This window comes from Bufo gargarizans, unplaced genomic scaffold, assembly GCF_014858855.1.
Source record: "Bufo gargarizans isolate SCDJY-AF-19 unplaced genomic scaffold, ASM1485885v1 original_scaffold_964_pilon, whole genome shotgun sequence".
Taxonomy (NCBI): Eukaryota; Metazoa; Chordata; class Amphibia; order Anura; family Bufonidae; genus Bufo; species Bufo gargarizans.
In genome coordinates this window covers 23,441-42,264 of record NW_025334774.1, presented here as the reverse complement: position 1 = coordinate 42,264, position 18,824 = coordinate 23,441, and the positions used below count along the sequence as shown (strand labels likewise).

Here is an 18,824-nt window from a genome sequence, read left to right as displayed (position 1 = left end):
GGCCCGAGCGTCTCCTCTCCTACATTGTGCCCCATACCTCTTATATCCAGTGACGTCTCTTTGATGTAGACCTTCTTTTTCCTCATCTTCTCCATTCAGCCCAGACCACCATGATGATTTTTCAGCCGTCCCTCATCTCTGCAGAGATTGACAAACAGATTAGTTCCCGGAAAATACTAATACCACACAGATAGTGCCCCCTTCACCAATTATTCAATAATACTGTGCCCAGCAAATAGTGCCCCCCAAAAATAATTGTGCTAATACTGTGCCTGAGTACCTCTACAGTAATAGTGCTGCCCAAAATCCCGCCAATAGTAATAATTATCTGCCAGAGCGCACGTAGTAGTAATAGTACCCCCAACAGTACTAATGTCCCCCAGAAATAATTAATGCCCCCATAGTGCCCATACTAGTAATCATGTTCCCCATAGCCCCCCAGTAGTAATAATTCTCCTTATAAGTACTAAAAATGCCCCCTTAAAATAGATGCCCTCATAGTGCTCATCTTTCCCATAGTACTACCCCCATAATATATTGTCCCAGTATAAAATGCCCCTATATAGTGCCCCCAGTAGATGCCCTCGTAGTGCTCCCCATAATGTTCCAGTATAAAATATCCTTTCTTTGTGCCCCCATTAGATGCCCTATAATGTTCCAGTATAAAATGCCCCTTCCTAGTGCCCCTAGATGCCCCCATGCTCCTCTCCCCTTCCCCATAATGCCCAATAATGTGCCAGTATAAAATGCCCCTTCCTAGTGCCCCTAGATGCTCCCATGCTCCTCTCCCCCTTCCCCATAATGCCCAATAATATGCCAGTATAAAAGGCCCCTTCCTAATGCCCCTAGATGCCCCCATAGTGCTCCTCTCCACCTTCCCCATAATGCCCAATAATGTGCCAGTATAAAATGCCCCTTCCTAGTGCCCCTAGATGCCCCCATAGTGCTCCTCTCCCCCTTCCCCATAATGCCTAATAATGTGCCAGTATAAAATGCCCCTTCCTAGTGCCCCTAGATGCCCCCATACTGCTCCTCTCCCCCTTCCCCATAATGCCCCATAATGTGTCAGTATAAAAGGCCCCTTCTTAGTGCCCACATTTGATGCCCCCATACTGCGCCTCTCCTGCATTGTGCCAAATAAAAATAAATAAAGACACATACTTACCGCCATGTGGCTGTCAGCGATGCCATGCGGGCCTCTTCTGGCCTGTGTCCCGCACTGCTGCCCGCCACAGGTGACACAATGATAATGATGTAATCGCACTGCCTACGCCGGCCTCTGATACGCTGAGGGCACTAGTGTCTGCCTATCAGAGGAACAGGGAAGGGAGATGCTTCTCCGCAGCATCCAACTGTATCGCTGTCCGGAGGATGGCGACACAGATGAATATAGAGATGAGCGCTCATCTCCCACTGCTGTGCCGCTGAGACAATTGCCTCTCCTTGCCTAATCATCCTGCTTCTAAGGGGGGGTCCAGACCCGTTGCACTAAGTCCACTCTCCTACTGCAGGAGACTCCTCCATTTTACCCTTCTAGTTTCTGCTCTGACGTGTGCCACGTAAAGGGTATCCCCACCTCAGACTGGAACCTGCACCAGCCTGACCCCCATCCCACTGTGGGTGGTAGAAAGCTAAGGCTACCCCAAAAGTTCTACACCAGAGCCTAACCCGAGGCCGAATGGATTTGGCTGCTAGGAACCCAGGTTACATCTGCAAAGCTGGTAGCAGAAAACTGGTGCGAGCACACTAGTATCAGACCTTCCAGAATAACCAGGGAGGGGAGACAGCAAGCAGGGTCAACACCAGGGGAGATAGACACAGCCCATGCAATGGGCTAATCTAGAGACAAGCCAAGGTCAGTTACCAGGAGAGTCAGTATAAGCAGGAGCAGCAGACACAGGGTTAATCCAGAAACTAGCCATGGTCAGTAGACAGTGGACAAACGAGCAGGTCTAGAGCTAAGCTGAATAGCAAACTTTAAATCCCCCGCCTAGCTCTGGGACTGGATGATGAGCCCCTGATTGTCAGGTCGACCAGTGGGGGGGGAGACAGGTCGCATGGCCAGCCTTCCAGCACAGCTATGCACAGAATGTATACCGGGAAAACTCCTGACAATTGTCCTGCAGTGCCCCCACAGGGAAAGTGAAGTATTACACAATGCCCATCGGGCTGTCCAAGTAATTAAAGGGGTATTCCCAGCCAGAAGCATTGATCACCTATCCACTGGATGCTAGATGGGCTGGCTGCTAGGACCTCCACATTTTGCCAGAATGGGGGGCCTTGGTTCCTCAATACGGCGCCATTCAAAATTATAGCACTGACAGAAACAGTGGAGCGGTGTGATCAGTGGGCGTCCCGGGGGTCCAACCCCAATCCATCTAGCTAGATTATAAAGGTGATCAATGCTTCTGGCTGGAGGACCCCTTTATTGCCTCTTTTTGGATTATTTTTTTGTGAACTTCACCTTTAAATGTTCTGACTGGAATGTGTGTCTTTACAAGGGTCCTGAACGTGTGGTGACGCCATTATCCCTGGGTAATACCCGAAAACGATCTACTCCCACCGTTGTGTCTGCAGCTCCTGCACAGACCTATGAGGCTCAGCCGTCAGTCACGTGGCTGCCTCCTCTTGTGGCACAGGCAGTAGGGGTGGGGCAGAATGTTCCATGGGAATCTGCCCTGGACATTGCTCAGGTGCGCCATATTTTACGATATCGCGCCAGGACGTAAATCTACCATAAACGTTGAGAACCTCGGTAAATACTTTGCATTGATGTTTCTGAATTCATTTTTGTTTTGTTTTTTTCCACTGATTTTCAGAATGGCTTTAAAATTCTGGTTGTCCTTGGCAACAGACAGCGGTTTACTTCCACCCCGCTGTCAGACATGTGACCTGACTGTCGCATAACATACCGCCACGTGCTGCTCTCAGGCTACAGAAAGCTGAAGAGTTCTACATTTAGCTTTAGATGTGACTGGAGAAGAAGCTGTCCTGCAACGTTAAGGTTCAGAAGAGCTCCCCTTTAAGGGCAGAGGACCCTGTAATGACTTTATTCCAGTAATACACAGACCCGGTGACTACTTTCTCCCCCGAGATGAAATGCAAAGTAAAATTTGGTTCCAAGCTGGAAGTTTACATATAAAATGTGAAACTGCAGCCGTCAAGTGGAGGCTCGGCCGCGTCGCGCAGAACTTCCTGAATTTCATTTCAGACAAGACACAGAGTAACAGAAGAGCAGCCGAGATCACACAAGGTAAGTCACTACTGCACGGTATACAGCTATAGGGTGATGTATACAGTCACTACTGCACGGTATACAGCTATAGGGTGATGTATACAGTCACTACTGCACGGTATACAGCTATAGGGTGATGTATACAGTCACTACTGCACGGTATATAGCTATAGGGTGATATATACAGTCACTACTGCACGGTATATAGCTATAGGGTGATATATACAGTCACTACTGCACGGTATACAGCTATAGGGTGATGTATACAGTCACTACTGCACGGTATATAGCTATAGGGTGATGTATACAGTCACTGCTGCACGGTATATAGCTATAGGGTGATATATACAGTCACTACTGCACAGTATATAGCTATAGGGTGATATATACAGTCACTACTGCACGGTATACAGCTATAGGGTGATGTATACAGTCACTACTGCACAATATACAGCTATAGGGTGATGTATACAGTCACTACTGCACGGTATACAGCTATAGGGTGATGTATACAGTCACTACTGCACAGTATACAGCTATAGGGTGATATATACAGTCACTACTGCACGGTATACAGCTATAGGGTGATGTATACAGTCACTACTGCACGGTATATAGCTATAGGGTGATATATACAGTCACTACTGCACGGTATATAGATATAGGGTAATGTATACAGTCACTACTGCACAGTATACAGCTATAGGGTGATATATACAGTCACTACTGCACGGTATATAGATATAGGGTGATGTATACAGTCACTACTGCACAGTATACAGCTATAGGGTGATGTATACAGTCACTACTGCACAGTATATAGCTATAGGGTGATGTATACAGTCACTACTGCACAGTATATAGCTATAGGGTGATATACAGTCACTACTGCACGGTATATAGATATAGGGTGATGTATACAGTCACTACTGCACGGTATATAGCTATACGGTGATGTATACAGTCACTACTGCACAGTATATAGCTATAGGGTGATGTATACAGTCACTACTGCACGGTATATAGCTATAGGGTGATGTATACAGTCACTACTGCACGGTATACAGCTATAGGGTGATGTATACAGTCACTACTGCACGGTATACAGCTATAGGGTGATGTATACAGTCACTACTGCACAGTATATAGCTATAGGGTGATGTATACAGTCACTACTGCACGGTATATAGCTATAGGGTGATGTATACAGTCACTACTGCACGGTATATAGCTATAGGGTGATGTATACAGTCACTACTGCACAGTATATAGCTATAGGGTGATGTATACAGTCACTACTGCACAGTATATAGCTATAGGGTGATATACAGTCACTACTGCACGGTATATAGCTATAGGGTGATGTATACAGTCACTACTGCACAGTATATAGCTATAGGGTGATGTATACAGTCACTACTGCACAGTATATAGCTATAGGGTGATATACAGTCACTACTGCACGGTATATAGATATAGGGTGATGTATACAGTCACTACTGCACGGTATATAGATATAGGGTGATGTATACAGTCACTACTGCACGGTATATAGATATAGGGTGATGTATACAGTCACTACTGCACAGTATACAGCTATAGGGTGATGTATACAGTCACTACTGCACAGTATATAGCTATAGGGTGATATACAGTCACTACTGCACGGTATATAGATATAGGGTGATGTATACAGTCACTACTGCACGGTATCTAGCTATAGGGTGATGTATACAGTCACTACTGCACAGTATATAGCTATAGGGTGATGTATACAGTCACTACTGCACGGTATATAGCTATAGGGTGATGTATACAGTCACTACTGCACAGTATACAGCTATAGGGTGATGTATACAGTCACTACTGCACAGTATATAGCTATAGGGTGATATACAGTCACTACTGCACGGTATATAGATATAGGGTGATGTATACAGTCACTACTGCACGGTATATAGATATAGGGTGATGTATACAGTCACTACTGCACAGTATACAGCTATAGGGTGTTATACAGTGGGATGTGAAAGTTTGGACAACCTTGTTAATCGTCATGATTTTCCTGTATAAATCGCTGGTTGTTACGATGTCAGGTAAATCTATCATATCGGAGACGCACACAGTGATATTTGAGAAGTGAAATGAAGTTTATTGGATTTACAGAAAGTGCTATAATTGTTTACACACAATGAGGCCGGTGCATAAATTTGGGCACCACAAAAAAGAAATGAAATCAATATTTAGTAGATCCTCCTTTTGCAGAAATTACAGCCTCTAAACGCTTCCTGTAGGTTCCAATGAGAGTCTGGATTCTGGTTGAAGGTATTTTGGACCATTCCTCTTTGCAAAACATCTTTAGTTCATTCAGGTTTGATGGCTTCCGAGCATGGACAGCTCTCTGTAAGTCACACCACAGATTTTCCATTATATTCAGGTCTGGGCACTGAGATGGCCATTCCAGAACGTTGTACTTGTTCCTCTGCATAAATGCCTTAGTGGATTTTGAGCAGTGTTTAGGGTCGTTGTCTTGTTGAAAGATCCAGCCCCGGCGCAGCTTCAGCTTTGTCACTGATTCCTGGACATTTGTCTCCAGAATCTGCTGATACTGAGTGGAATCCATGCGTCCCTCAACTTTGACAAGATTCCCAGTCCCTGCACTGGCCCCACAGCCCCACAGCATGATGGAACCACCACCATATCTTACTGTAGGTAGCAGGTGTTTTTCTTGGAATGCTGTGTTCTTTTTCCTCCATGCATAACGCCCCTTGTTATGGCCAAATAACTCCATTTTAGTTTCATCACTCCACAGCACCTTATTCCAAAATGAAGCTGGCTTGTCCAAATGTGCTTTAGCCCACCTCAAGCGGCAGAGAAAAGGCTTCCTCTGCATCCCTATCGCATACAGCATCTCCTTGTGTAAAGTGCACCGAATGGTTGAACGATGCACAGTGACTCCATCTGCAGCAAGATGATGTTGTAGGTCTTTGGTGCTGGTCTGTGGGTTGACTCTGACTGTTCTCACCATTCGTCGCTTCTGTCTATCCGAGATTTTTCTTGGTCGGCCACTTCGAGCCTTAACTTGAGCTGAGCCTGTGGTCTTCCATTTCCTCAATATGTTCCTGACTGTGGAGACAGACGGCGGAAATCTCTGAGACGGCTTTCTGTATCCTTCCCCTAAACCATGATGGGGAACAATCTGTGTCTTCAGGTCATTTGAGAGTTGTTTTGAGACCCCCATGTTGCTACTCTTCAGAGAAAATTAAAAGAGGAGGGAAACTTACAATTGACCCCCGTAAATACTCTTTCTCATAATTGGATTCACCTGTGTATGTAGGTCAGGGGTCACTGAGCTTACCAAGCCAATGTGAGGTCCAATAATTAGTCCTAAAGGTTTTGGAATCAATAAAATGACAACAACAGAGACAACATGTAGCACCGGCCTGATTGTGTGTAAACAGTGACCACATGTCTGCACCGGCCTGATTGTGTGTAAACAGAGACCACATGTAGCACCGGCCTGATTGTGTGTAAACAGAGACCACATGTAGCACCGGCCTGATTGTGTGTAAACAGAGACCACATGTCTGCACCGGCCTGATTGTGTTCAAACAACTATAGCACACTTTCTGTAAATCCAATAAACTTAATTTCACTTCTCAGATATCACTGTGTGCGTCTCCGATATGATAGATTTAACTGACATTTTTTATTGTAACAACCAACGATTTATACAAGAAAATCATGACGATTAACAAGGTTGCCCAAACTTTCGCATCCCACTGTATATGCAGTGGTCGGGTTTGGGGTGGCCCCAATGCTACTCTGGGTCCCCCGAATACCGTTGAGGTGTCACCAGGTGTTGCTGCTCTCCGGAAGGGATGGTAAGGCGTGGTGCACCCCAATGTGAAATAAGTCCAGAGAGTCAGGGTCTGCAGTAACCAGGGGGCTTCTTTGCTGGAGGAAGTCAGGTGCAAAACAATACAGGCGAGGCATAGGGCCAGCTTCTCCAGTCTCCTCCCTAAGACGAGGCATAGGGCTGAGTTCTCCAGTCTCCTCCCTGAGACGAGGCATATGGCTGGCTTCTCCAGTCTCCTCCCTGAGACGAGGCATAGGGCTGAGTTCTCCAGTCTCTTCCCTGAGACGAGGCATAGGGCTGGCTTCTCCAGTCTCCTCCCTGACAGAAGAAGGGTTTGGTGCTGAGAAAAGGCCTGAGATAGCTGTCCCTCTCTCTCAGAAGGTTAGTACCCCGGTCAAGGGCCCAAGGTCTGTAGCTCAGTAGTCTGGGTGGCTCCTTGGTCACAGGGCTGGTGACCCATGGTCTGTGGCTCAGCATCCCCATCTCAGCGCCTTCTTCTGGTGACTCATGCAGACCGGCAGAGTCTTCCCTCCAAGCACTAGTCCCTAACTGCAGCGCACTAGGGCCTCTGACCGTTCTCCTTATATACAGTTTCTAGTTAGACTGGAACCTTCTAGTGGGAGGGGTGGAGTGGAGAAGCTCAGCACAAACAGATACAATGTTACACTTCCCGTCTGTCATAGACTTACATTACAGCTTCCATTATACTCAATGGCAATGACACAGAAGGTTTTCCAGACAAAAACAAGTTTCCAGACATAACAACAGAGCTAACACCAGACACTTAAAGGTTTTCTGTCATGGGAAAACTCGTTTTGTAGCTGACTGACATTAGCGATGTGCCAGTGTCGGCAGTACATAACAGTATGTTTGTTAACTCCCTGCCTGCCGCCGTTCTCTCTTTTATAATATGCTAATGAAGCCTCTAGGTGCTATGAGGGTGTTGCTGCCGCACCTAGAGGCTCGGATACTCGCCTTTGGGGCACGCCCACTTGATTGACATCCTTCTTCTCGCATCGTCCTCATAATCCCGAGCCTGCGCCGTCCCGTTTAGTATTCGGCGCAGGCGCAGTGAGTGGTGGACGCTCGGCTGCTGACAGCTTCCTCACTGCGCCTGCGCCGATTACGTCAAAGGCCTCCCCGGCAGGCCTGCCTGGCAGCAGCCGAGCATCCTTCACTCACTGCGCCTGCGCCAAATACTACGCGGGACGATGCAGGATTATGAGGACGATGCGGAGAAGAAGGATGTCAATCAAGTGGAACGTGGGCGTGCCCCAAAGGCGAGTATCCGAGCCTCTAGGTGCGGCAGCAACGCCCTCATAGCACCTAGAGGCTTCATTAGCATATTATAAAAGTCAGTTTTTTAAGAGAACGGCGGCAGGCAGGGAGTTAGCAAACACACTGTTATGTACTGCCGACACTGGCACATCGCTAATGTCAGTCAGCTACATAACGATTTTTCCCATGACAGAAACCCTTTAACCCGTAGAGGACCTCCGCTGTACATGTACGGCACTGGTGGACATGACTTAAGGACCAGCGCCGTACAAGTATGGTGGGCTGATCAGTGGCACGGACCCGGCAGTCACTGACAGCCGGGCCCCTGCTGCATATGCCAAGATCGGTGAAGACACTGATGCCGGCGAATTAACCCCTTGTATGCCACGGTCAAAGCTGACCGTGGTATGCAGAGGGTTTGCGGAGGCTACGGGTGCCCTCCGCATCTCCATCGGGTCCCCGCGCTGCAGTGGCGGGGACTCGATAGCAGAGAAGGCAGCTCGGTCTCACAGGCAGGCTGTCAGCATAAAATACAGGTTTATTGTATTGCAATACATTGCAAAGGGGATCAGACCCCAGAAGTTGAAGTCCCAGAGTGGGACAAAAATAAAAAGTAAAGTTAAAAAAAAAGTGTTTTTCATAATAAAAAAAAAAGGTTGGGTATTGCCGCATCCGTAACGACCGGCTCTATAAAAAAATCACATGATCCACCCCCTCACCTGAACGCCGTAGAAAAAAATAAAATAAAAACTGTACCTAAAACCTAAACCTAAAACAATCATTTTTTTGGCACCTTACATATCACAAAAAGTGCAACACCAAGTAATCAAAAAGGCGTATGCACCCCGAAATAGTACCAGTCATCTAATCCTGCAAAAAAAGAGCCCCTAAATAAAACAATTGGGCAAAAAATAAAAAAAACTATGGCTCTCAGAATATGGAGACACTAAAACATGTTTTTTTTTGTTTCAAAAATGCTTTTATTGTGTAAAACTTAAATAAATAAAAAAGTATACATATTAGGTATTGCCACGTCCGTAACAAACTGCTTTATAAAAATGACCTAACACATCTAAGGTGAACATCGTAAAAAAAATAAAAATAAATGGTGTCAAAAAAGCAATTTTTTGTCACCTTATATCACAAAAAGTGTAATACCAAGCAATCAAAAAGTCATATGTACGCTAAAATAGTATCAATCAAACCGTTATCTCACCCCAAAAAAAATTAGCCCCTACATAAGACAGTCGCCCAAATAATAAAAAGAACTATGGCTTTCAGAATATGGAGACACTAAAAAAAGTGCATCCTCACTTCCGTTCCATGGACCCACAAAAAAAACAACATGTCCTATTCTTGTCCACAGCCACGGACAAGAAAAGGCATTTCTATTATAGTGCTGGCCATGTGCGGTCCGCAAAATGCGGAATGCACATGGCCGGGATCCGTGTTTTGCGGATCCGCAATTTGCGGACCGCAAAACTGTTGGAGACATGTAAATGGACCCTTAGCCCATGGCTGGAGACCCCAATGTTTGCTCCTCCCATGAGTTTTAGTAGAGAAGAGCAATATAACCCTCTGGTGTCATGTCCTTATTTTGTGGGGTCTACGCAGAGATGGGGAGAAGTCCTCAGTTTCCCATCACTAACCATGGAGGGTAATGGAGCAACACAAGCTGCCTGCCCCCTCCACTGCCCCTATAGAGCGTACAGTCTTGTTTAGGCAAGGGCCTATCAGTAGGGTGTGGGAGCCCTGTACCATGGTGTCTCTGCAGGCGCCCACCTATTTTTATAAAGAGGCCATTCCTATGATATGTGGACCCATCAGATCAACCAGAAAGGCGCTGTTTATTGGAGAGGCCCCTAATGACATTATCTTGTCTGTGATGGGTAATATAGGTAGGAGCTTTAAAGAATATACACGCCCTTTAATTTCCCGCTGTATTGGGTCATGTCTCACATAGACTTCACCCATCAACTGTGATAAGCACAATGACACAACATAGGAAACTGAAGAGGGCGAATCCCTGGCTGAAGCCCATGAGACCAAAAACCTTTTCTAAGACAGATCTGGAGCAAAGTCACCACCCAGGGGTAAGGAGGGCGCCCACTCATAGATAAAAAGGGCACCATCAATGTCTGATTGGTGTCCCAATGACCTCAGGTATACATGGGAGAATTTAATTCTTCCATCTGCCCTGCTTCACACCTTCACTACAAAGGCTGTCCTGGATGCCTGCAAGGTTTACAGGTCCTTCTCGGGAACTTGAATACAGGTGGAGGGGTGCGACATCTATTGTCTGCCATTTACAATGCACTTCTAACACCTCTCCCAAGGCCGTTTAAGCTTCAGTCATGCAAATTGCAATCAACTTCTTGCCTCCATGTGTCCTTGAAATCATGTTGATTATGATAAACAGATTATACTGACTGAAGCATGAGTCACCAGTATTTAATGTCAGAGATTTCTTGCCCAAGTCATTCAAATTGAGAAAGTCAGATAACCATTGAAAGTACAAGTCCAGTAGCTCCAATTTATTAATACTGAAATGACCTCACACATGCTGCATTATCTTTAACAGTTTTGGTCCGGTACTTTATTTTTCTATGTATGTGTTGTATTTGTGACCATATATTATGTTGAGTAGGGCTACTTGTATTATACTTATATATAGAACAGTCTCCTGACCTCTCAGATCTTCTCCCATAGGCACTCGTCTTCTGGATGTACATATCAATGTGGACTGTGGTGACACCATTTACCCCATGATTCATTTTGGAGTCATTTTCAATATGACCTGTGACTTATGAACTCCAGGCCAACTCTTCAGGAAGATGAGATTTCTCTTGGTCCTTGTGCTGTTTGGAGCTCTTCTTATCTCGCTGGTGACAAGTTATGGGTTTAGAAACTGCATCCAAAAGTATGAACGCTATACCACATTCACCTGCATGAACCGCCAAGAACTGAGCATATACAGTGTTGTGTCTGACATCCCCAATTTCGCCAAGAACCTCACAATATCCCAAAACACCATCAAAATGTTACCTTCCAGAAGCTTTCATCACCTATCACAGCTCCAGAGTTTGATCCTGAGTAACAACCATCTGCAGACTGTTGACCCGGGAGCCTTTGAAAACTTGGAAGCCTTATATTATCTGGATTTGTCTTATAATAACATCTGCAATTTATCCTCAGGAGTTTTTTGTGGACTTAAAAGGTTAGCACATCTCCACCTACAAAACAATGCACTTGTTTTCATGCATCTTAAGGTCTTCAGCCCTCTTCTTAGCCTAAAAAGTCTCAACCTGTCAGCCAACGGCTTAAGCAATTTCAGTAGTGTTGTCCATGCCCTTCAGCCGCTTAACCAACTCAAGAATCTCAGCTTGTGTGGTAATAATATAAGACACCTAAGTCATGCCCTTTCACTTCCAAGCAATTTGTCTACACTGTTCCTCTGCCGAAATCAACTGCAAGACTTAAAATGCCACCAAGATTTTTTGGGCCAAATTAAATATCTTGATCTGTCCCACAACAACCTCACCTCATCCTCCTTGCAAAAAGTAAACCTGACTAGTACGAACTATTTAACCGTAGCATCTAATCCGGATTTCGACATTCTGAAGTTTTTGGAGAATCCCACCATACCACCCGAGAGGATCGACTACTCGAGATTAAATATAAACACTTCAGCTAAATTAAGGGAGATGTGCTCCTATTTAAGAGGCAAAGAGATGTCACACTTGAATTTAATTGGAAATAATTTTTGGTTTTTGCCAAACAGAACATTGTCAGACTGTAGTCGGAGCATCCAGTTGGACTTGTCACACAATAGGCTTAAAAATGTCACCTGTTTAAGGTTCCTCAAGCCTTCCAACCTTTCAGCTGTGACTATTGAACATAACCTCTTAAAAAGGTTAGATTCCTGCCACAATGCGCCCATCTTCCCAAAACTGACATCAATATCTTTCCGATACAACAGAATATGGTCGGTGATGCCTAACGCTTTTACCTTTGCGCCTAAATTGAAGACGCTAAAACTGAACATCAACAACATTATGTTACTGAGCAAACGTTGTTTTTATGAATTAAGACATCTCCAGACGTTGCGTCTGGATAATAACCTCATAACAGATTTGTACTACAATAACTTCTTGGGTTTAGGAAAGCTTACAACGCTCATCCTCCGGAATAACAGGGTGTCTGTCATTTTTGAAAAAGTATTCCAAAATTTGGAAAATCTGATTATATTGGATCTTGGAGGAAATAAGATTACGCAGGTTAAAAAAGGCTCATTCATTGGGATGAAAAGTCTTTCAAAGTTGTATCTGGATAATAACCAGATTAAACAAATTAGCGGGGATATGTTCAATGGCGTGGAGGCCACTTTGCAGGTCTTGGACTTGAAGTCAAATCAGCTGCGGTATCTATCTTCTCAACAATATGTTACACCGTTCTCAAAACTTCAGAAGATCTATGACTTAAAACTTCAGAGTCAACAGCCGCATGGTCTAACGACCATTCCGAGAGGCTTCTTTACAGGCCTCGACAACTTACGGGCTCTGTATTTGGGACAAAACAGACTCACCCGGTTAGGATACACTGTGTTCGATGAGCTCAGGAATCTGACTTATCTCAATTTAGGAGAAGATTGTAATGGAGTCCAAAACCTCTCACCAGGGATTTTCAAAAACTTAATCAACCTCAGATACTTGGATCTAGAAAATATGTGTATACAGTCTCTGAGCCCTGATATCTTCTCACACCTTTCCAATCTCAGAAGACTCCAGCTAACAAAGAACGGCTTGAAACAAATAGATGTAAAAATATTTGATAACATGACCAAATTAAAATACCTGGACATATGGAAGTGTCCCCTGACATGCACTTGCGATAATGAGGAATTCCAAAGGTGGATGAATGTGTCACATGTACAAACTGTGTACGCTTATAATATAACGTGCAGCAATGACCCTCATGTTTTCTTCCATAGCTTTGATACTCACGTCTGTGACCTTAAAGAGAAGCTCATACTGTTTTCCTCTTCTTTCTCCTTCTTGTGCCTCTTGATAATCATACCCATCGTCTACAGCAAATCTTACTGGTGCATCAAATATAATTACTTCCTTTTCATCTCCTGGCTGAATGAACGCTGGAATTCTAACAAGGACCTCTACAAATATGATGCCTTTGTGTCCTACAACACTCGGGATGAAGACTGGGTATATAAAACAATGCTTCCCATGCTAGAGAGATGTCATTCCTCAAAAGGACTTCGACTTTGCCTCCACCATCGGGATTTTCAGCTCGGTAGGGACATTGTAGACAACATTGTGGACAGCATTCACAACAGCCGAAAGACCCTGTGCGTGGTGAGTCGGAGCTATCTTCAAAGTGAGTGGTGCTCCATGGAAATGCAGTTGGCCAGCTATAAGTTGTTTGATGAAATGAGGGACGTTCTTGTTCTCATATTTTTGGAGGACATCCCGTTACGAGAGCTATCCACCTACCATAGGATGAGGAAGGTCATGCTGAAGAAGACGTACATCACATGGCCAGGGGAACCTGAGGCGCAAAAGTTATTTTGGGCCAAAGTTAGAAAAGTATTGAGGTGTGGTGAACTGGAAGAGGATGAAGAAGACTTATTAAATAGCGATGATGAAAGCCCCCTCATGTCAAGTTGAACCTTTTGACCACAGTAGCGTAATAATGTATTGAGGTTGGGCGAAAAATTGCTCATTGTCAGTGAGATTTTCTTTCGATATCTTGGTTGATATAAATGATGGGACGCGTAGGATGGAAGTATGAGAAACTTCAATAAAGAAAGCTGATGACAGATGTATTCTATTTGTACAGCTTATTTAGGTAGATCTTACAGCCCCATTGATAGGCTGTGTCTGGTATCGCAGCTCTTCCTCATTCAAGGGACTTGGGACTTGTTAGAGAATCACTGTGTTGAATATTTCATGTTTCTGATGAAGATCTTGTCCTTGTCTAAGCTGCAGTACCAGACACAATCCATGGACAAGAGTGACGCTGTTTGTGGGAAATAAATCAAAGCTTTATTTCTGATCTTATACAAATCTCCAGATCCATAAATATTGGGGGTGCAGAGACGGCCATTGCATCCAGGACCCGGTACCTAAATCTAGCCATGCACTGGTGGCCATTTTCTGAACGACTTGTTATTTATGCTTGGTCCGTAAAGGTTTTCACTTAATAGGTTGAATTGACAAATCACTGATCAACTACAGCATCCAACAATGGGTGATCCAACACGGCATGGCATATGCCAAGCTCATTTATGTCCCGAAAAAATTATTTGCCAAAAACCTATAGTCTATGACCAGCTGAAGACTTAACACAAATGCAGTGAGGAATATGAAGGCATGGCAAGTTTCCTCTCATAATTCAGTAGTACCATTGAATGTAAGAAGCTTCATCATATATCTAATTACAGAAAATACCCCTTTGTTCACTTATCAGTCATTGCCGCTGCCTCATGAACTGATCATTCATCCTCAACTGACAGCTAAAATCTGTCATGAGAGATGGGAGGGGGAAGAGGAACTGCTGGAGGGAGAAAGAGCCATAAATGCTGCTGCAGCTCTGGCAAATTTTCTCTCTCACCCAGTGCTGGGTTCACATCTACACTGCTCAGTACAGATGTATAATGTCCTCCACACTCCTGCTTCTAGTAAGTTTTCTATCTTACCTCAGTGCTGGGTTCACATCTACACTGCTCAGTACAGATGTATAATGTCCTCCACACTCCTGCTTCTAGTAAGTTTTCTATCTTACCTCAGTGCTGGGTTCACAGCTACACTGCTCAGTACAGATGTATAATGTCCTCCACACTCCTGCTTCTAGTAAGTTTTCTATCTTACCTCAGTGCTGGGTTCACAGCTACACTGCTCAGTACAGATGTATAATGTCCTTCACACTCCTGCTTCTAGTAAGTTTTCTATCTTACCTCAGTGCTGGGTTCACAGCTACACTGCTCAGTACAGATGTATAATGTCCTCCACACTCCTGCTTCTAGTAAGTTTTCTATCTTACCTCAGTGCTGGGTTCACATCTACACTACTCAGTACAGACATATACTGTCCTTTATGCTGCTGCTTCTAGTAAGTTTTCTATCTCACCTCAGTTTTGTATTCACAGCTACACTGCTAATTTTACTGCTGTAGAATGTCCTTTATGCTGCTGCTTCTAGTAAGTTTTCTATCTCACCTTAGTTCCGGATTGACAGCTATACTGCTCTGTACTGAATAATAAAGGCCTTTATGCTGCTTCCTCTAGTATTTTGTTTATGTCCCTTCAGTTCTGGATTCACAGCTGCTCTGCTCTGTACTGCTTTATATTGTCCCCCATGCTGCTGCTACTTCTTAGGCTATGCTATAGAGTGATAAGGCATCTCCTATCCTCTTTGTGCTGTTTATAGGAAACATCACAGCAGCTATTCTCCAGCCGATTGATAAGGAAAACTAAGAATTAGAGATGGAGCAGGAGCACATATAGGGGAAACTGATGATTAATACAGACTACAAGTAAAAATAAAAGCCATAGTATATATAGTCAGCATATAAGTATGCTTTAAAACATACATTTGTTGGGCAGAAAGTCTAATATTTGGTTTTATGCCCATATCTGCAGGGTTAGGCACAGAGTATTTAAAGCCACATAAGAATATACCAGCATTGACCAATTCATTCAAACTGAAGCAAGTATGTGAGAGGACGTCATTGTGGCCACAATGCAAAAGCAAACAAACGCAAAATATACAGTAGAATTACTAATAGGATGGGGGTTGGGGTCCCTGATACAGATTTTGCATTGGTGATCCCTCCTCCAACAACCCCTGTGAGGTCCATAGAAATAATTCCTGGCCCTCCTTACTCCATTAGACCTCTTAGCAGTGTCCTAACCATCCTCATTATAAGCTGTCAAGTGATATTCAGTATGTGTCCCAAAGGAAAATGACACGGTCTGCATAACGGATGCATGTATGAAACGCATCATCCGCCCGGCACGAAGATCAATAGCACTCGGAGGTTTCTCCATATGCATGCCTCTGTGGATGGAACCATAAATCTACCATAATGTTGCAGAGCTGGAATAGGAAGGAAAGTTAAACTGGGGGACAAAAGCTGAGATGTCGTAACCAATAGTAACCAGAGGTGTTTACACATCAGAATGATACAAAGTAACAAATGCATAACAAATTATTGAAATATATATATACTGTATATAATATGTTTAAAAATGAAAGGAGCCATAAATGAGGAGAAAGGACAGGTGGAGCCACCAAGCTCATCCTCAGAGGAGAAACTAATAGCTCCTGGGCCCCTAATGCACCATCTGTCCCGGGGGGCCCACCTATTATGTGTCCTGTATAACGTTGATGTCTCCTTATGTGGCAGAGGAGCTTTTGGGCACCTTGTGCACACCCTATAGCTAGAGCCCTGGGAGTATAGCTAGGGCCGAGTCCTTCACCCCAGTATTATAAACACAAAGCTGGGGAAACCACTTTACTCCGGCCTAGTTCATTATGGATTACAAGGGCAAACCAAGAAACACTGAGTCCCAGTGTAAGGGATGGGGGCTGTGGGTAGAACATATAACTCCATGTAGATGTTGCCCCTGGTGAGATTTGAAGTTGAACCGAGGATCCTTGTGCGACCAAGGAAGTTTACATGTCCTCCCAACAATTTCCTGGTTGTCCTCTAGGAGACCAAAAGGAAACACATCTGGAAATGTTTAGGCATGCTCCCTGTCCACCTGGGACAGATGGTTTCCCCAGTTATTTGAGATGTCTCATCACTTATTGTTCCAGTCTTTCCTTGTCTGCTGCCATCTTTACAATAAGATTTGAGAGGATCAGGCTCCAGTAATCAGATATGATGTATGTGCTGTCGCTTGCATCCTTGTTGTAGCCTCATATTCTAATTTACTTAATGAGATTTTTATCTCTGCCTTTACCCAGAGGCTCTTGCTTTCTTCATTTTCATATTCAGGAAGTGAAGGTTCTTGGGAATTTCACTGTAAGTTCATTTGCCTGCAGATAACCCTGAGCCATCGCAACGCCGGGCCGAGATTGATCATGAGTCTCCCAATGGTTTCCTATTACAAGTAAACATTTAATAATCCTGACTTTAATATCTCGTGCGGTGTGGAGATTTCTCCGGTAATCTCTCCACAGCGCCATGTAATCGGCTAATGAACCTGTAACTGAAGACTAAGAACATCATCTGTGGTTGTGTGATGGAAAGGGGATGAATATTAACAATATTTGGATGAAGATGAAAGAGGGGGTGAACAGATAAGTGATCCATCGACTCGGGCCAACTGTCTCAGCGTCAACAAAACGAGATGCCTGATGTTGAGCAGAAATGTGATGTGCACAGATGTGAGGGACCAGGCTCAAGGTTTGGATGGAGTTGAGGCTGCACCAATGTTTTCTGGATTTCTAGTGCCAAATATTGGGCAACATCCATGGTTATACCTCGAATTCCAAGAGTCAGAGGCTTTTATACAATGGTAGACCTTGCCAAAGCTCAGATCTTTGCGTGTTTTATACCCAACCAGAGTAGGTCACTCATGTCCTCAGGAAGAGATTACAGGATAGAAGAGAAGGTGAGGTTACACTTGAGCAATGGTTGAAGGTCCTCCACTAGACATTATAATGGCAGATGTAGAGCGTACTGTATAAGAACTAATTGAAGCATGACATGGAGGCAATACACCAAGACAAAAACATATAGTCTAAGAATTCCCAGGAGATACCTCTCAATACCATCAGGAGTTAAAATCAGAAGACAATGGACAAAGCAGTACAAGTATTGTGGGCCCATAATGTTAATTAGTAACTTCCTCCAAGGGGGCCACCAAATTGCGATAGTGGTCCAAGATTTAGTAATGACATGCCTGGGAAGACCCGCTGGAGGGTCTCAGTAACCCACGGCTTTACTATGTGATAGGCATTCCTCCTCCGACCTGCAGAGATAAATTACATTTTTTGGCCAAAGGGGTGTGATGTCAACTTCAAAGGAAAAAACAGCATGGACGGCTCTATGTCCTTATCATCCCGTAGAGGAGACGTTGTTCAAAAAAGCAAAAAAGTGCATATCTACCGATCTGCACAAAAGCAACGTCCTGGGTGTGGATTTTATTTTTAATTTGATATAATATCCTTTCCTCAAGCTCTATTGCACATCAGCTGCACGCTCCACTGACTCCTGTGATAAGTGGCTCGGTCCTTTGTGTGTAGTAGCATCGTCAGCAGTGGTGTACAAAAATAGGGGGGAAATCAGACTTGATCCTGCACTTTGGTCCCCTTCAGGACAGTAGGACCAGATGTTTGTTTCCCCCTCCATGCCATAGAGTATCAGCAGTAAGGCCCCCACTGGTCAGAAAGTGACTAAGTCGGGAAGTGGCCTTTATATCAGTGGCCTG

General features: G+C 44.4%; 1 protein-coding gene across 1 annotated transcript; it reads left to right on the top strand.

Moving 5' to 3' along the window:
• The first annotated feature begins 3,053 nt into the window (after window positions 1-3,053).
• LOC122924263 (toll-like receptor 13) lies at window positions 3,054-14,858 on the top strand. The gene is made up of 2 exons (XM_044275201.1): window positions 3,054-3,253; window positions 11,082-14,858. Exon 2 carries the CDS (start codon window positions 11,207-11,209, stop codon window positions 14,051-14,053), a length of 2,847 nt encoding a protein of 948 aa, XP_044131136.1. The 5' UTR covers window positions 3,054-3,253; window positions 11,082-11,206; the 3' UTR covers window positions 14,054-14,858.
• Window positions 14,859-18,824: the final 3,966 nt, after the last annotated feature.

What these genes read in the sequence shown, in the direction of transcription:
- LOC122924263 (XM_044275201.1), top strand. Translation starts at nt 11,207, where the DNA reads ATGAGATTTCTCTTGGTCCTTGTGCTGTTTGGAGCTCTTCTTATCTCG.